Source organism: Aricia agestis, chromosome 8, assembly GCF_905147365.1.
Source record: "Aricia agestis chromosome 8, ilAriAges1.1, whole genome shotgun sequence".
Taxonomy (NCBI): domain Eukaryota; kingdom Metazoa; phylum Arthropoda; class Insecta; order Lepidoptera; family Lycaenidae; genus Aricia; species Aricia agestis.
The window spans coordinates 13,892,803-13,911,898 of record NC_056413.1 but is presented as its reverse complement, the minus strand read 5'-3'; the positions used below and the strand labels follow the sequence as shown (position 1 = coordinate 13,911,898).

General features: G+C 34.1%; 1 protein-coding gene across 2 annotated transcripts in view; it reads right to left on the bottom strand.

The window, feature by feature from the left end:
* The window catches only part of LOC121729551 (disabled homolog 2-interacting protein), a 224,627-nt gene that overhangs the window by 115,884 nt on the left and 89,647 nt on the right, over positions 1–19,096 (bottom strand). For both annotated transcript variants that reach the window (XM_042118094.1, XM_042118092.1), the window contains one exon: positions 2,039–2,228. In XM_042118094.1, the coding sequence (XP_041974028.1) occupies positions 2,039–2,228 (190 nt within the window). The remainder of the gene's footprint in view (positions 1–2,038; positions 2,229–19,096) is intronic.

The window sequence follows — 19,096 nt, the reverse complement described above, 5'->3', positions numbered from 1 at the left end:
TTTGTGATGGGTAAAGAATGCGAAACACGCGTCAGGGTCTGGATTCAGCCCGTCTGCAACTCGTTGGCTACTTGTACTATCAGGGAAGTTGATTCATAGGTAGATGGCGGACCTACGTAGTTTGGTCAAGTTATGTCAAACCAAGCCGACAGATCATGACTTACATTGAATTGGGCATAATCCGACCCTTCGACGTAGGTCCGTAAACTGCCTAGGAATCAATTTCCTCTATTAATATTTACAATAAGGTTTTTTTAATGTACCATATCGACTTGACTTAAATCCCCTCAGTGTGATAAAGTAAAAAAATTCATAACTACATCTATCCGTTCATACGTGGGAGAGCCATGCTTCGGCACGAATGGGCCGGCTCGACCGGAGAAATACCACGTTCTCACAGAAAACCGGCGTGAAACAGTGCTTGCGCTGTGTTTCGCCGAGTTAGTGAGTTTACCGGAGGCCCAATCCCCTACCCTATTCCCTTCCCTATCCTCCCCTATTCCCTTCCCTTCCCTTCCCATCCCCCGCCCCCCCTATTACCCTATTCCCTCTTAAAAGACCGGCAACGCACCTGCAGCTCTTCTGACGCTGCGAGTGTCCATGGGTGACGGAAGTTGCTTTCCATCAGGTGACCCGTTTGCTCGTTTGCCCCCTTATTTCATAAAAAAAATCTACACACTATAATCTCTCACAATATCTTTCTTTAAGATAAGTGATAACTTAATTGACAAACAAAGCTATTTGACTATAACAACTATTCAGTCAAGCGTAATACTGTCGTCACCAAGAATTATTCTCTGTTTCAAATGCAACAAAAATGCAGCATAGACTAAGGAAAAATGTCTGGTCTCTGGTAGCAGCTGCAGCATCAAAATACCTACTCCTTACGCCCACTCATTAAGAAATACGAATAGTTGCTTCCTTTAATTCCTATTACCATCGTCCTGCACAAAAAGCCGTCGCAAGTATGCAGCGGCGTGAAATAGACGCAATCGATTGGTGCCGGATGGTGCCGCGTCACGCCGCGCCGCCTCTAGGGCTACCACGAAACGAGCTGTCCAGTAGCCTAATGGCATGCGCGGTCCCACAGGAGAGAAGAAAAAAGGGTACATATGACTCCCCAAGAGATTCAAAGAGTTATTACTGTCAATCTGGCTGGCTGGCTAATAGGAGCCTGGCTTATTACAGTGATGTGTATGGGTCGTGTGCCAATGACTGTAGAACAGACTGATTTGTGATATACGACCGGAGCGAAGCCACTAATTTGCGCTGTGCTTCGGTCGAATGAGTTTGTGCTTTACGGCTGAAACCTACTAAAGGCTGCCAAATCACGGACTCTTACTGGATTTTGGTTCGCAGAGCATCAAGATCATTGATATTAGATCTCTTAAAAGGCCGGCAACGCACCTGCAACTCTTCGCGGGCGACGCGACGGTAGTTGCTTTCCATCAGGTGACCCGTTTGTTCGTTTGCCCTCTAGTTTTATAGTAAATTATGCATTGTTGAATGACAACCCTGAGTACAAATGAGAGACCAAACATCATTCAGCCATTATGCGTAAGTAGAAACTACTAATTGTCACCACTCACAGCACTGTGACTAATAGAAATTACGATTGCCATTAGTACCGTGTAAGTCATTACTAGACACGAGAAAATACTTACTAGTAGTAACTAGTTTGACTGTATTACAGGGTCTATTATACCTACATACTATTGAGTTCTAAATAATTGTAGTCATAACATTAATAAATCACCGTTAAAACAATATTAATTTATTATGAACAGTTTGTATTCACTTAGCTCAAGCTGGCATAACTTAGTGCTGTCTAATATTTAAATTAACTTATTTTTTGTCAGCTGGAAAAGGACAAGTTCGAATAATATTTTATATTACTTTATAGCGGTATCTGTAGCGCTCTCTGTTATCAGCGCCGCAAATATATTTAGTTTAAAGACTGAAACTAGATGGCGCTTTACTTCATTCATCACGTTTATGCTACTCGCCGCTAGATGGCGTGAATAAATTAAACTCTAACCTTGGCACGATGGTATTGCTCGTAACGATACTGCATCCTCTTCAATATCGTCCTCGGCCTCTTCTTCCGTGATGGAGGGTGGAGCAGCCCAGCATCGTAACCGGACTCCTCCGTTGCCGATATTACTAGCGCCATCTATCCTCACTCGGGGTAAACTGCGTGTCGCGTATTCACCATTGTTGTTCGGAGCCTGGCAAAAAATACAAAAGTTAGATTTTTGACCTAAACTTAATAATTTATTGAATATTATAATATTCCCGCTACTTGGTGATTTGGCGAAAATTCGCTTATGTCGCGTGAACCGTACATTTTATCGGAATCAAAACTAACCTATGATCTTGTCTATCAGCATTCAGCAGGGCTACTGGCGCCTGTGTGCAAAAAAGGATTTTGGCGCCGCGCCCCTTTAGGTAATTTTTTTGGAACCTTGGTATTGGCGCCCCTAAAGATGGCAATTTGACGCCCCTAGAGGATGGCGCCCTTGTGCATTGCACACATTGCACATATGGTAGCGGGGGCCCTGGCTATCAGTAATCGAGCTAATCTCGCAAGAACTGCAGCAATGCTATACATTACATGTAGTTGCAGACTGCAGTATATCCGCATACCTTTCAATAACGTGACGGTGCGTGACGCCGACACGTGATATTCCCGTGACGTCACAGTTGTGACACGTCCTACCTCCTTTCTACCACGGCCTGAATACTACTGAACTACGCAATGTTTAAATTCCGCGGTATATTGGTCGTGGAAATAAACAATTTCATATTATATTATATAATATACATCTATACATACATACTACATACATATAAATAAAATTGGAGTGTCTGTTTGTAATATTGAAAGAACCGTTTTTTACTAAATGCATATGAATGTATATAGGGTACATACACCAAAACAACATTTTTTTACAATTTTTGTCTGTATGTCTGTCTGACGGGACTTCTTTAGGCACATAGCTGATATCGTAAGGAATAACTTAGGCTACTTTTTAACCGACTTTCGAAAAAGAGGAGGATTATTTCACTTTTTTTATAAGTGAACCAAGGGTTTTTTTATCTTTTTTATCACATTTTGCTGACGCGGACGAAGTCGCGGGCAACAGCTAGTTTGTTATAAAATACGCGATATTATGTACTACTAAAACTAAGTTTTCGGTTGAGAGCTTTTCAACCAATCTGACCAAGAGCCATACAAAAAATGCTTGAAAACTTTGCTTAGCAATATGGCATAACTATGACAAAAGTAACTAACATAATAATTATGTTAGTTTATTTTGTCATTATATTATACTTAATTTTATACAGTGTGTAACAAAAATAAGTGATAATACTTTAGGGTGTGTACGTGTTCCTTGTAGAGAGTTCACTGTGAAAGTAGCAGCTCTGAAAGATGAATTTTTTTTTTCACTTTTGTATGGGCAAGGGCCCGAGCGTCACGAGTCTCCCCATACAAAAGTGAAAAAAATTTTTGGTCTGTCAGCGCTGCTACTTTAACAGTGAACTCTCTACAAGGAACACGTACACACCCTAAAGTATTATCACTTATTTTTGTTACACCCTGTATACACAACGTAAATCACAATAAACCACAATAGCTACAAAGCTCCTCACATTAGCTTGTTTAAAGCATTTAACAATAAACATGCAAACTCTAGGAAAGAGGGGAGCCACACAAAACGACTTCTAACGAATTTGACCTAATTACAGAACATTCAGGAAAGTTCGGAGAACTCAGAACCTTAGGGCCAGCCCCTCTATCATGAGCTCTTAAAGCCAGCCAGAATACTGACTGGCTCGCATTTTGGTACCATCGTAGCTAGCACGGGGTTTCCCAGTCGATTCTTCGGAAGAAAGTAATGGCAGTTTCTTTCCCATGTCTACATATCTTATTCCCGAGCATGGTACCACCCATCGACTTGAGTTTCAGTGGACAAAGACAAGAAACTCTTTCCATAGCAACCATTAAAGCAACGGCAATTAATTTTTTTTGACATTTAGTTTCTTGGTTCTTTTTTTTTAATTATGGCACCTCGGCTATAAAACCATGGCCAGTGTCGAGTAAATGGCGGCAAATTCAAAAAATCGACGTGTAGCAACCTTGTCTATAGCCGGAATTATAGTTTTGATCTACGAAATACGAATAATAAAAACTAAGGAACTTTATTATTCGTAGTTTGTAGATCAAAACTATAATTCCGGCTATAGACAGGGTTGCTATACATCGATTTTTTTAATTTGCCGCCATTTACTCGACACTAGCCATGGTTTTATAGCCAAGTGCCATAATAAAAATAAAAAAAGAATCAAGAAACTAAATGTCAAAAGCGGTTCGTCATGCTTGACTTATAGATTTTCAAAAGCGGAAGATATCGAGATACGAAAGAAACTTTTTCTCCAATGTTTTTCCGGTAAAACTGTCAAAATTTAGTTTCTTTCGTTTGTCTACGTGCTTGTGCTAGCTATGCATGACCTCTATTTGCCAGCCAGTCAGTGGTCACGTGACACAAAACTCACTTCTCCATTGTTAACTGAGTAATAATTTCGTATCATTGGGTATCATGACAACACTTCTGACATAAGCTCGCTTGCTTTTACGTCAAATACAGCAATTCAATAAACACCAACCAACGAGTAGCTTTTACTGAATAGTTTACATTTTAGTAATTTTATTTATTAATATTACATACTTTTTAGTCTTAAATTATATTGCTATTTAGTTGGTTAGTTACTTAATAAGTTATATTTTAGTCTATAGCATATATTTTAGTGAAAATAATTCGTTATTAAAACCAAAAAACTAAACATTCGAAGTGTCCAAATTTTTGGAAAACGATTAAGTATTCTCAAGTTAATCACGAAGTGATACATAAGTAAAGACGTAGAGACCTTAGTAATCCATTTAGTGTCAGTGAGGTTTCAGAATAATAACATAAGTGAGGTGTAGTATACCTATATGTCTAGTCAACAATAAGGTTTGCATTTGTGCGATGAGCTAAGACTGCATTGATTTAGTACACAAGAAACACATACAAGGTATAAGGAACACAAGTGTTGTGTATAATTACTGTAAAACAAGTATGAATTTTCACCAAAAACCTACAGGTACAATCTTATAGTTGCATTGTAGGTTTTTGTGTTATTTCACAAACTATTTCCTCGTAAACCTGAAGTATTTTGGTATATGCATGATAAACACTGCACCAAAGAGGTAAATAATTCAATATTACTTACTTTTAACAAGAATTTTCAGAACACAACCTTTTAAACTTTAGATGTATGTATAACATGCTCCGGATAAACATTGACACACCTAAACTACTAGAAAAGTTAAATAATTGATATGATATTATCAATCCCAATTAGAATCCCAATTAGCTAAATTCTCATATGAGCACTTTTTCATTTATAACTTCTTCTCTTGACTACAATATGGTATTATATGATGGGAATAGTGTAAATCACTAAATTTTACTCAAAAACAAAAACCTACATTATAGTACTTTTCCAAAAAAGACTTACTTAATAAGAATTGCATAACAAACATATGGAACTTATTGTTCATAAAACATAATATTATCATAGGAACATATATTATTATGTATTACCAAAAATACTTTTGTACTTACCTCAATAATAATAATAAGTATTAGTTTTATATTAAATTAAAACTTAAAATACATGAGGACTTACTATGTACTTCTTAGGAACCTATCTTAGGAGCATTTCGTACAATCTTTTGATTGCAGTAGGTCTTTGTGTTAGGTATTTCACAAACTATTTCCTTGTAAACCATGCATGATAAACGCTGCACCAAAGAGGTAAATTCAAAGGTATTACTTTCTCAATAACAAGAATTTTGAGAACACAACCTTTGAAACTTTAGATTCATGTATATTCACGAATAAATATTGACACACACATACACCTAAACTACTAGAAAAGTTAAATCATTGATAATATAAAATCCAAATTAGCTAAATTCTCATATGCACTTTTTCATTTATAACTTCTCTTGACTACAATATGATATAATATACAATGGGAATAGTCACTAAAACTCAAAAATATAATCCTACATTACTTATAGTACTTTTTCCAAAAAGACATAACAAAAATTGCATAACAAACATACTTATTGTTCATAAAACATAATACTTTCATTGGAACTTATATTATTATTACCAAAAATTCTTTTGTACCTCAATAATAATAATATTAGTTTTATATTATTACATTAAAATTTAAAATACATGAGGACTTTAGTAAGTCCTCATGTATTATACATTTTAAAAAGATGTGGTCGTTTTAGGGACCTATCAGACAGAGTGGTCACGCGTTGAAGCATTTGCGTTGGAGCAGTCAGTGTGTGACTGAGGAGCAATTCTGACACATTCAGAACTCCTCCTGTGTGAGTATATAGAGATACTCACACGGGAGGCATTCTACAACATAATACAACACAAAGAACACAAAACCCTTGACCGCTCTCTGTCTGAGATATCCCAGGCAATTTCCCATAGTTGCAACTTGCAATGCAGTTTCTAATTGTTATTGGTTTGCCAAATAAAAGTCTGAAATTATAATATTGTTTTTATCTTTCATCAAAAGTTGGTATTTGAACTCCTTTAATAATAATAAATTAATATTTACACAAGGGATATTTGATTCATCTTCTTTGATTTTAAGTGACAAGACCTTGTTTAAGATTTCCGCTATATAAATATTTTTATAAGTATAATATAAAAGAGATTTAACACTTGCCTATCTGATACTAGGTTGATAATAAGGTGTAAGACAAATGTAGTACCTATTGATGAAAGCTGTGTATGAATATGTATCTAAGGTAGGTATATTTAAGTGAGAAAATAAATGAATAAAAACCGGCCAAGTGCGAGTCGGACTCGCGCACCGAGGGTTCCGTACAAACCTGCAAGGTTTACAAAGTTCGTTCATTACGACAATCGAGTATATATTTTGTAATGTAACTAAAAATTTAAGGTTTTCGGAATTTTTCCTTTATGTGTGCTATAAAACGTTGCTTCATGCCAAATTTCAAGATTCTAGGTCGACTGGAAGTACCCTTTAGGTTTTGATTCCCTTGCGAGTACTTGCGAGTTTCAAAATATGCAGCTTAAATTGCTGTTTCTTTTGATTGCGTTGACATAGAAGTTTGATTTTGTTACAGCTTAAAGGTATTATAGACCTGAGTATTTGGTATGAATTTCAATTTAATACCTCTACGCGTTTATGACGAAATGGGTAGTAAGTTTAAAATTATTAAAAAAATATATATTATGTGATGTAACTAAAAATTTATGGTTTTCGTAATTTTTTCTTTATCTATGCTATAAGACGTTGCTTCGTACCAAATTTCAAGATTCTGAGTTCACGGGAAGCACCCTGTAGGTTTTGATTCCCTTGCAAGTGTCGAAAATTTGCGGCATAAACGGCTGTATCTTTTGATTGCGTTGGCTTAGAAGTTTGATTTTTTCACAGCTTCAAGGGACAGTAGACCTGAGTAATTGATATAAATTTCAGCTTCATACCTCCACGCGTTCCTGAGAAAAAGGGTCTTGACAGACGGACGGACGGACAGACGGACAACAAAGTGATCCTATAAGGGTTCCGTTTTTTCCTTTTGAGGTACGGAACCCTAAAAAACATTTAAAAACGAGTATTTATTAAATTTCTTTTAATTAAAGCTTTTGAGTGAATATATATTATCTTCCTAGGACTTCGTCATCATTACACTTGCAATTCTTTATTATAAAATGTAGTACTTATAGTATCTCAGTGTTAGCAATCATCCTTTATCCTGAAAAATATTTGGTTCAGCGTACACAGTACTAATAATGTAAAATGCCTTACAAGGCACGAAAAGGGGATTATTAAACTTATAAATTGCCTGTTTATGTTACAATAATACCTATTTGAAAGCTCAAAAAAACGTAGGTGTTCAAGAATGAGTTCAAGTTCAACAAACTATGTTCAACTCATGACATCAACTCTGTTGTAATGCATGTAATTGTAATCCACAAGTTTGATGCATTTCTAAGACTTTTTCATGGTAGATTATTTAGCGTAGGTATCAAATAGGTATAGGATATAATAAACTTATCAATTTCTTGCTTAAAACATAATCTCTATAAACTTAATAACAATATCTAATTATCTTTTTTTTTGTCTCCTTCTTCTTCTCTTTTTTAATTGCCGACTCAGTTAGTTGCCAATGTCAGAGAATTCTTTCTCCTCTAGATCGCCATGCTTGTGATAATATAAACATGAAGGAGTGTTATTTTCTCAGTGTTTTCATAAAGGGCTTATAAAATACCAAAAAATATAAATAAAACCATTTACACATTTATAATAATTACCTTTAAATACAATAAATCGGTGCAAAAGTAACTATTCCTACATTGACCACGTTATATATTAGAAAATAGTATATTTTATAATAAAAAATATCAATCTTTTTTTAAACTATATTTTCATCTTGATTTACAATTTTTCCGTTAGTCGTTATGGCTAAGCCATTTCAATTCCTAAAAAAAAAACAATTCCGTTAGTCAAATTTGACGTTCGTGTTTGACATTTCTTAATCCAGTTCAGAGACAAATATTACAGGTTAAAACCATTCAGAAGTAAACGTGCACATGATACCGAAACAGAACCACTCACTTTACAACTGTTTACATACCTGCACGGATTAGCTCAGGTTTTGACAAAGTTAATGATAGGGGTCCAGACCACAACACTGCGTTGCTCCGTCGCATCGTATAAATCTACGTCGCCGCAGAACGCATCGTGAAAATTTGCGATGTAAAGAGTGCCATGCTATATGAAATTTTTCCGTTGCGACATCGCATCGCATTTTTGTGCGATGTTGTTTTTGCTATACGACGCCGCATCGCAGTGTTGTGGCCTGGCCCATGTGGTTCATCAGCGCATCATGATGTTTCTTGCAAATCTTTTTCAAAGTCCACTGTCACTGCCAAAGTTGCCTGTCAGGTGACGTGACGTTTCCAATATGCCAGATAAAGACAAGCAGACTTTGTACGGTCATCTCTGTCTGGTTAGTGAGGGGTCAAAATTCATACAGAACTTTTGTGAACCGTTTCGCGGTTTATTGATAAATGCAGCCTGCTGCATTTTTTTAGAATTTTATTGCGGTACTTTTTCATCCTAATTCCTAACTGTATTTAAGGTAAGTATTTAAAAAATTTAACATTTCGTAAGATTTGGTTGGCTTTCGTCTCTAAAAATGTCGCGGAGTTTGTAGAACCTTCTCATACTGATTTCTACGAAATTTTATGCGACAAACAAATCACCTACTTTTTGGAAGTCGGTTAAAAATAGTTCAAAAGCTCCGCAAATATACGTTAAGATGAGTCAGCCCACACTGAACTGCGACTCGCGACTTGTAGCGCTTAGATTTTTGAATAATTAGTGGGTCAACGACCCTAACGTCGTTACTAGCCTCGAAATTCGAACTTGATTCACCATCATCGCGTTATTTGCTTTGTATATTAACCCATCAAGCCCCATAAGCTCACCGGTCAGCGGGACACAATAGAATAATAATAGATTTCCAAGAATCCAAAAGAAGAAAAAGAAAAGAAAGAATTTGACGACCTCTGTGGCTCAGTGGTGAGCGCGTTGGTAGCTCAAGCCGGGGGTCGCAGGTTCGTATCCCGCCGACGGAACAAAAAGTTTCCAATGTTCCCGGGTCTGGATGTGTATTAAATATGTGTATGACATAATAAAAATCTTAAATATATGTATAGTATAAAAGTATTAAATATATTTCCGTTGTCTGGTACCTGTAAGACAAGTCCTAGGACTTAGCACGGGGCCAGACTGACGTGGTGTGAAGCGTCCATAGATATTTAAAAATTAAAAAAAAAACGTTCGAAGGATTAAACCAGCTAGCTAAGCTGGCTATTTCTAAAAAATAATGGTTCTGAAGTTTGAACCAAGAAACAATAATGATCTCAAAAATGTACAAAAACTAAAAAGTTTTAAATATATCATTATGATAAAAAACTGCATGATGACTTTCAAATACATTTATTCTACAATATTATACAGTGGTACACTTTCGGGCAGAGATTCCTCTTACAATTGTTCTTCCGTCAAAATTCGCATCATACTGCGCTCTTGGGGTATTTATACACAATTTTTACCCGTCAACCCCCACTCCAAGTGAAGCGAACGTAGGCTTGGGATTGCACGTTATCAGTGTGGCCAGATTTAAATATTAAAACTACCATCTAATTTAGTCAAAAATAGTTAAGTTACAATAATTTAGTATTCTAAAAACAATAAACTAACTACTGAATTACGTAAATCATAACAATTATTTTATCATTCGTTTTATACTTAGATTTCAACAATTTTGATTACACTACATTTGATTACATCGCTACTACTAGTTCAATGTCCTTGTCTGATACGTAAGCAAAGTCGTATTGTAAATTGTTCCTTCCGTGAAAGTGGAAATCTTATCATTATATAGTATGGTAGTAAAAATATAAATTCCATGACGAAAGGACTATCGTCGTGACCAAAAACTGTCATATTTCATCTACACTCATCAACAAAACATTATAGTCATGATGGCCCAAGAGCCAGCGACTTTCGTCATTTTATAAAAGCTGGGAGTTTATAACCTTTCAAACTCAACTTTGAGGCAGTTTTAGGCAGCGGAAGACGAGATTCCTACAGTTATTCCGGAGAAAATCCATACTTCCGTACTAATATTATAAATGCGAAAGTGTGTCTGTCTGTTACCTCTTCACGCTCGAACCGCTGAACCGATTTTGCTGAAATTTGGCATGGAAATACTTTGAGTCCCGAGAAAGGACATAGGATAGTTTTTATCCCGGAAATAAACGAATTTTGGCGCAACGGAGTTACGGGTGTCATCTAGTTAAAGATAAAAATTGAGCTTTATACTTTTTCGAATGTCAAAAAAAAAAAAAAGGTAGACCTTCTGAACTACCTCGTTAAGTAACCGCGACCAAAACTCCATTATTTCTGGTCGTTATTAACTCTATAGTCATAAACATTCAGCTTTTATAAAATGATGAAAGTCTGGCTGTCGCTGGCTCTTACACTATAAAGTATAACTCATGAATCAAAATCATATTCGTTATATTAAAATAAATGGCGTATGCCATATGGTGCTGCGGACTGCGGTGCCGAATGTTTAAAATTCGTACTTTTGTAAACTTTATTGTTCTGAAAGTGTGACTAATGACAATGTGGTAAGTCATGTTTTAAAATTCCTGCACGGAAATTAAACACTTATGAGTTACACTACAGCTCAATTCTCCTCTAAAATTCAAAAACACGGAACACCGTATACAAGGTGCAACGAAACTAAGTGATAAAATCTTAGCGTGTGTAGACTTCGCTGTGAAAATAGCAGTGCTGAAAAAGTAACTTTTTTTTACTTTTGTATGGGGTAAAATTCATGACGCTCGGGCGCTTGCACATACAAATTACAAAAAAAAAATAGCTCTTTCAGTTTTTTTTTTATGAAATAAGGGGGCAAACGGGCAAACGGGTCACCTGATGGAAAGCAACTTCCGTCGCCCATGAGTGTCCATGGGCGACGGAAGTTGCTTTCCATCAGGTGACCCGTTTGCCGCAGCATCAGAGCTGCAGATGCGTTGCCGGCCTTTTAAGAGGGAATAGGGTAATAGGGGAGGGTAGGGATGGGAAGAGAAGAGAATAGGGGAGGGTAGGGAAGGGATTAAGGTAGGGGATTGGGCCTCCGGTAAGCTCACTAACTCGGCAAAACACAGCGCAAGCGCTGTTTCACGCCGGTTTTCTGTGAGAGCGTGGTATTTCTCCGATCGAGCCGGCCCATTTGTGCCGAAGCATGGCTCTCTCACGTATAAAGAATAGAATAGAATAGAATAGTATATTTATTTCCAAGAAATTTGTAACAATGGTTCTTATAATTAGTTATAGTATCAAAATTTCTGCCTCACTGGCGTGGAAATATTGTCTTATTTTAAACATTTGATTTAAATCTTATATTATTCTAATGAGCATGCAACCGTCGCTATTTAACTATTTGAAAAGTTTAAATCATTAACATATTTTATCATTTTATAACATATTACTATATTGAACTCATTTCATTATCATTGTCTTCATTAAAAACCTAATTACATTATATGTCAAAAAGAATTAGATATTACATATGTATAATAATTATTAAATTAATCAGGTCCACAAGAATCACATACATGTCGGAATCATTTCATACTACACCGATAAATTAATTCTAAATAATGTCATACTACAAGTTAAATAAAAAATAAATAATATAAATGTCATAATTTCTTAAAATGTAATCTGGATCGAATAAATTATTGTCTTATATTGTCACATGCCTATTCTATATATTAAAAGTAAATTTAAATTTATTTGTTACTGCTATATCGTCAAAGTATTCTTGTACTGAATAATAGCATTTTTCTAATAGCCATTCAAATAGCGCCTTCTTAAACTTAGCATAAGTATTATTGTCATTTTTTATATTGTCTGGCAGGTTATTGTATATTTTAATCGTCATACAGTAAGCGTTTTTGCTATTTAATGCTGATTTTTGTGTTGGTATATTTATTTTGTTTTTATTTCTTTTGTTTCTGGTTTCTTTATTGCCTTTATTTTCAAATAAAAAACTATGCTTCTTTACAAAAAGACAAGATTCTTGTATATACAAACAAGCTAGTGGCAGAATTTTAAAATTTTGAAATAGCGGTTTGCAATGAGTGAAATTGTCTACTCCTGCCATAGCTCGTATACATTTTTTTTGTACTATAAATACCCTGTTCACATCCACTGAATTGCCCCATAGTATCAGACCGTACCTTAGAGATGAGGAGACATAACCATGGTAAGTTACCAAGGTGGCTTCCTTAGATACAATATTTTTTATTCTTTTAAGCGCAAATATGAATCTATTAAGTTTATTGCAGGTATTATCTATATGTATTTTCCAATTCAGGTTTTTATCTATATGTATCCCTAAAAAAGTAGCTGATGATACACATTTGATTGGCATTATTTTCTTTTCTAAACTTTTATTTTCGTCTATAGTTTCTTTATAAAACTTAATAATTTTTGTTTTTTCTAGATTTACCTTAAGATTGTTAGTTTGAAGCCAATTTGTAACATTTTTTATTTCATTTTGCAATTCGTCATTTAATATATTTCTTGGGCATTTTATCAACAGAGTGGTATCGTCAGCAAACATACTGCAGTCATATTTTATTATTTCTGGCAGATCATTTATATACATTAAAAACAGATTTGGTCCTAACATGCTACCCTGTGGTACTCCGCATTCAGAATCTTCATATTCTGATCTATACGACATTTCTTTGTTTTGTTCAATGTGACTTATTTCTACACACTGCTTCCTACCTGTAAGATATGATTTAAACCATTTATGTGCATTTCCCCGAATACCGTATTTTTCCAATTTATCTAATAATCTCTTATGATCAACGAAGTCAAATGCTTTACTTAGATCAAGAAAAACCGCAGCTACAGCTAGTCCTTGGTCAATAGATTGTGTGATTTGTTTGACTAGTGAAAAGCAGGCCATTGTCGTTGATTTTCCTTTCGTAAATCCAAATTGTTGCTTACAAAGTAGATTATTCCTATTAAGGTAATTAAGTAGCTTAATTTGCATTGCCTTTTCAAATATTTTTGATATTACTGGTATGAGTGTCACCGGTCTGTAATTTGACATATGCTTTGCATTACCTTTTTTGAAAAGAGGCTTAATTACTGATATCTTTAATTGCGACGGAAAATGTCCCTGTTCAAACGATAAGTTAACTATGTGACATAAAGGGTAGCATATGTACTTTGCTGCTAATTTTATTATTTTTGTACAAATATGATCATATCCAGTTGATTGTGTGTTATTAAGAGAAATTATAATCTTATAAATGTCATTAGGAATTAACGGAGATAAATAAAATGAATTAATTGGTTTATTTTTAATATTAATATTATTGATGTCATTAGAATAATTATTTTTTGTAATTTCAATAAAATATTTATTAAATAATTGCGCAATATCGCTAATTTTTGTGTATATTTTATTATCTATTTCTATGGCGTCAATATTCTTACTTGTGCTTTTTTCATCTAGATTATTTCTTATAAGTGCCCATGTGGCTTTACATTTATTTTTTGATTTTTTTATAAAATTCGTATTGTTTTTGGCTTGCGATTCATGTATACATTTTTTAAGTAAATTGCTATAACTTTTGTATTTTTTTAGCAATTCTTTTTTATTAGCAGTCCCATATCTATATTTATAATACAAAATACGTTTACTAACAGTTGACTTTTTTATGCCCTTTGTAAGCCAATTTATTTTATTCGGTCTGTTATTCATTTTTATATAAATCCTTGGGAAACAAAGATTGTAAAATAAAACAAAAATTTCATAAAAAGATCTGAAGCTTTCTTCTGTATCTTTCATTTTAAATGTGTCAGAGAAAGAGAGTGCGGCCATAGCATTTAAAAATTTTCGAATATTCTCTTTATTAAAATCATGCCTTTCAACAAAGTAAAATTTAGCCTTCATTCTCACTTTTATATGGTTCACTGGAAATTTTATGGATTGTCCAGTCTCGTGATCCGATAACGCCAAATGATGCACATTTGTTTCATATGTTTTTAAGTTACTTGCAATTTGGTCAATGCTGGACAGCCCACGAGTTGGTTGATTTATATTAGTTTTTAAGTTATGGTTAGCTGTGTAAGTGCTGCTACTTTCACAGTAAACTAAATACAGGGGACATACAAACCCTAAAGTATTTTCATTTAGTTTTGCTTCTCCATGTCCATGTGCAAGAATTTTCAGAGTGGAAGTTTCACGCTACATACCTAATATATAGATTATAATAATATCATCTTTTAAATTTTTTGGAAAACTTGAAAAAGACGTTTCTATATGAGTTGTCCATGTTATGAGCCTCGATTAGAACTGGTGAAACTTTAAATACGAGGTAAATTATACACATATTAATAAATTAATTTATTGTGCTACATTTTTATTTGAATAAAAAATATGTTCTATATCAGAAAATTTATAAGAGAAATTCGTTTATAAAACAATAAAAATCGCGGGCCGAAAAAACACGTTATGTGTTAATTTATATCTGTAATAAATAATTAACATAACAATTATTGTTATGGTCATTTAAATATGTAATATGAATCAAAATATAAGTAGCGAAAAACGGTGGGACCATAATTTTGAGTATTTATTTTGTAATCCTTTAAACTTACTTATATCAATTTTAAAAGTTTTCTTGTTTATTTTGTACCTAATATTCGCAGCCTAGAATTTAGTACAACAACTTACAATAAGTATAATATAAAAAATATTGTTTCTCTCTAAAATATTATTTAAGTTCATAATGTAATAACTAATAACTTAATAAGTATTATACACTTTAAGTTCAGTTTTATTTACACATAATAAAAGGTTGTCTGTCAGAAACTGCTGCTAGCAGTAAGACCGCCTATTTGTACATATTTTTCCTTTATTGTGTTTTTTAATTTTAAGTTTTGTTTTAAGTTGTACAAATAATGTATTTTCTATTCTATTGTATTCTTATACAGTTTAATTTATTTACACATAATTTAAGTTCAAGTTTTTACTGCACAATAAAATCGAAAGTAAACTTAACAAGGTGTTAAGCAGAGTTTTATGTTAATTCCAACATATAAATGTGAAAACATTTATGTATATGTATATGATACCATCTTACTTGCATATTATGTTCATGCTTCAATTATTATTATTGTCTGAACTACATAATTTATATTTTTATAACACATCTAAGATAAATATGTTGACTGACAGACCTAAAGCCACTAGATCTAGGTAGAGAACAAAATCCATTATATTAAATACCTACCTAAAAAATAGAATCTATCACGAAATATATTCTAAAATATATTCTATCTTGAAATATATTCTAAAATATAATCTATCTTGAAATATATTCTAAAATATATTCTATCTTGAAATTTATTTCAACAAAGTTATTCAACGACAGTCTATAGAAGTGACATCTGATACTGTACCGTCTGTCTGTCCGTCACATCTACAATTCACCGACATTCACCGATTGTATCTCCTCCTCTTTATATAGTATACTAGCTTTTGCCCGCGACTCCGTCCGCGTGGACTTCAGCTTTTAGCACGCGGTATATACTTCAATCTTACCACCCGTTATAGAAACACGTTTTAGTATTATGAATTTTTGGAACTAACTTAATTTGAACAAATTTACGCATTTACACCCCCTTACAACCCCTTTTTTTAGTTAAAAAGTGGCCTATGTCCTTTCTCAGGCTTACTGTTATCTGTGTACAACATTTCATTACAATCGGTTAAGTAGTTTTGGCGTGAAAGCGAGTCAGATAGACAGACAGACAGAGATACTTTCGCATTTATAATATTGTAGTAAGTATAAAGTATAATATAGTAAAATAGTATAGATCACACACATAAAATAAAAGTTCAATATAATATGTAGCCCGCAACCCCCATGCACAAAGATTCCTTCCCTATATTAGCCTAAGTATTTTACCTAAAGTACCTCCATATCCAAGTAAATCGGTTAAGCAGTTTAAACATGAAGAGGTGGACAGACAGACACACTTTCATAATAATTATAATATTCGTATTTACTATTTCACATTAAGAGCTCACCTGACTCTAAAAATCAAACATCGTCCTTCTCTCTTCACACTCACGCCCGTCTTTCATATGCCCGGTGAAAAAGGACGGCGCGGAATCATCGCCGAGTTAGTTTTACTTGAATAAAAGACGAACTATAATGATTATAAAAAAGTGTTTTGAGCAAATTTAGGTTTTATCAATACCTCTTTAGATATTAAAAAAATATTAAAGAAAAGACAGCAAACTTCGAAGATCCAAGCAAAAATGTGTCTAAAACAAGGTTTTTTGTAAAAAAGAAACTATCGAGCATTTTTTGAGTAATCGTGTTTTCGTCTTTTAATTTTTATGAACTGAAGTTACTTGTGTCAAAAAATCAGTTTTCTAGACCTTACAGATTTTGACATCTAGGTTAAAGTATGTAGTCAAGTTAGGGTCATATGGGCTCTTAATAAGGATTTAAAAAAAATGTGCTCGATCCACAAATTATTTAGGCCTTGAAAACATGGCCGCCCTCAATATGATATTTTAACTAGATATTCTTCCTCATGGCGGCTCTCGACATAGGCGAACGCGTTGGCCAACGCGTCTGCAGACGCGTTGGCCCAATGTGTAGAACGGGCGTTCGCGCGTTGGCCAACGTCTAAATACCTACGGCCAACGCGCGAACGCCCGTTCTACACATTGGGCCAACGCGTCTGCAGACGCGTTGGCCAACGCGTTCGAGAGCCGCCATCACACGTTAATTATTTACTCAATTTCGAATAAAACTAGCTATTATCTAAATAAAGTCGAAACTTTCGACGATGTTGTTTTCGCATTATGTTTTTAACAAATTAATGGCGTGTAATGGCCAACCTACAGGAACCAAATATTGTACCTAGTTTCCTAATGTTTTGAGGCAATTCTGATAATATTCTATTATAAATGTGAAAGCTTGTACGTGTAAAATATATATAAATCGAACATGGATACACAACCTTAGGCTCTTGATCACCATAGGCTACTATTTTTTTTTTTTTTTTTTACATGGGCAAGAGTTATGCCTGCAAAAGCTTTTATAACATGGTGAATATTTCCGTTACACAAATGGCGTTAGATTGTTACAATTAGCCCTTTAATAGTGTACTTCCCTGCATTAGCAATCTTGTTAATATAATATTTACATCTAAAGTTAGCCGGATTGTTGGAAAAATGGGTACATCACGTGATGTCTTTATAGGCCCTAATTGTGCCGAGGATAGGCCCTAAAAGACAATTTTCCGTCTCCGTCCTAAATGATACATCAGTAATCAGTCTTATGACGGTTTCGTTAAGAACTTGTTATTCACTTAACCAAATTGTCGTTTCTTAAATTACTTTTACTGTGCGGCGAGCCCTGGTCGACTAGATTATGTGTCTGACAACTGAAAAAAATTATAGCGACAACTTTTTTAAATAAAAATGTGTTATTATGATGGCAAGCTATCGTTAAAATTCTAAAAGATAAATTAAATTAATTTACTTAATTAATAAAATACATATAAATTATTTTGTCCAAACCCTGGTGACTGTACCACAGAAGACAGAACCCATGGCTGGGTTTCACAGAATACAGTTTGGGAATCCCTGGCTGGAAACCTACAGCATGCGGCGGTAACACATGCGAACTCTATGTCATGTGGTCTGGTAAATAGTAACATGTGTGGCTACATATTATTTTATGGTCTGATCTTATTTTTAGTACACAGATTGTTTTAACGATCTAGGTTTGAGAACTAAAGTTATGAACTAGTTTTTATATAGGATAAATTATTAGTGCATTGGACAGTACTAGTCATTGGACAGAGCATAAAAACACAATATATTTTATTTAAGTTGTTTTAAAAACTGCCTGTTTTTAAAGTAATAGAACGCCTGATTTTTTTAAGAAAAAACAGGTAGTTAATAAATATAGTGTTTTTGTGCTCTGTCCAATGAAGAGTAACTGTCCAATGTACTATTCATTTACCCGATATAAAAACTAGTTTATAACTATTTTATTTGTACTATCCAATCACTAGTCATGTTCACCCTATTTCTGATGTGACTTACTAAATAACAGGAACGGAATCTCAAATACTATGTTCACATACGTATGTATATGACCAGCATTAAGAGTCGAGACTAAAAGTTATGAAAAACAAGTTGGTACATAAAGATTTTTTATAAAAAAAAGCTTTCTGCCGGAAATTCATGGTCAATGCACTTCGCAGTGACTATCTGCTTCAAAATGTATGAAATTTTTTCATTAGTCTCGCAATTTTAATACTTTATAGTTTATTTCTTCAATTTTTGAGTTTA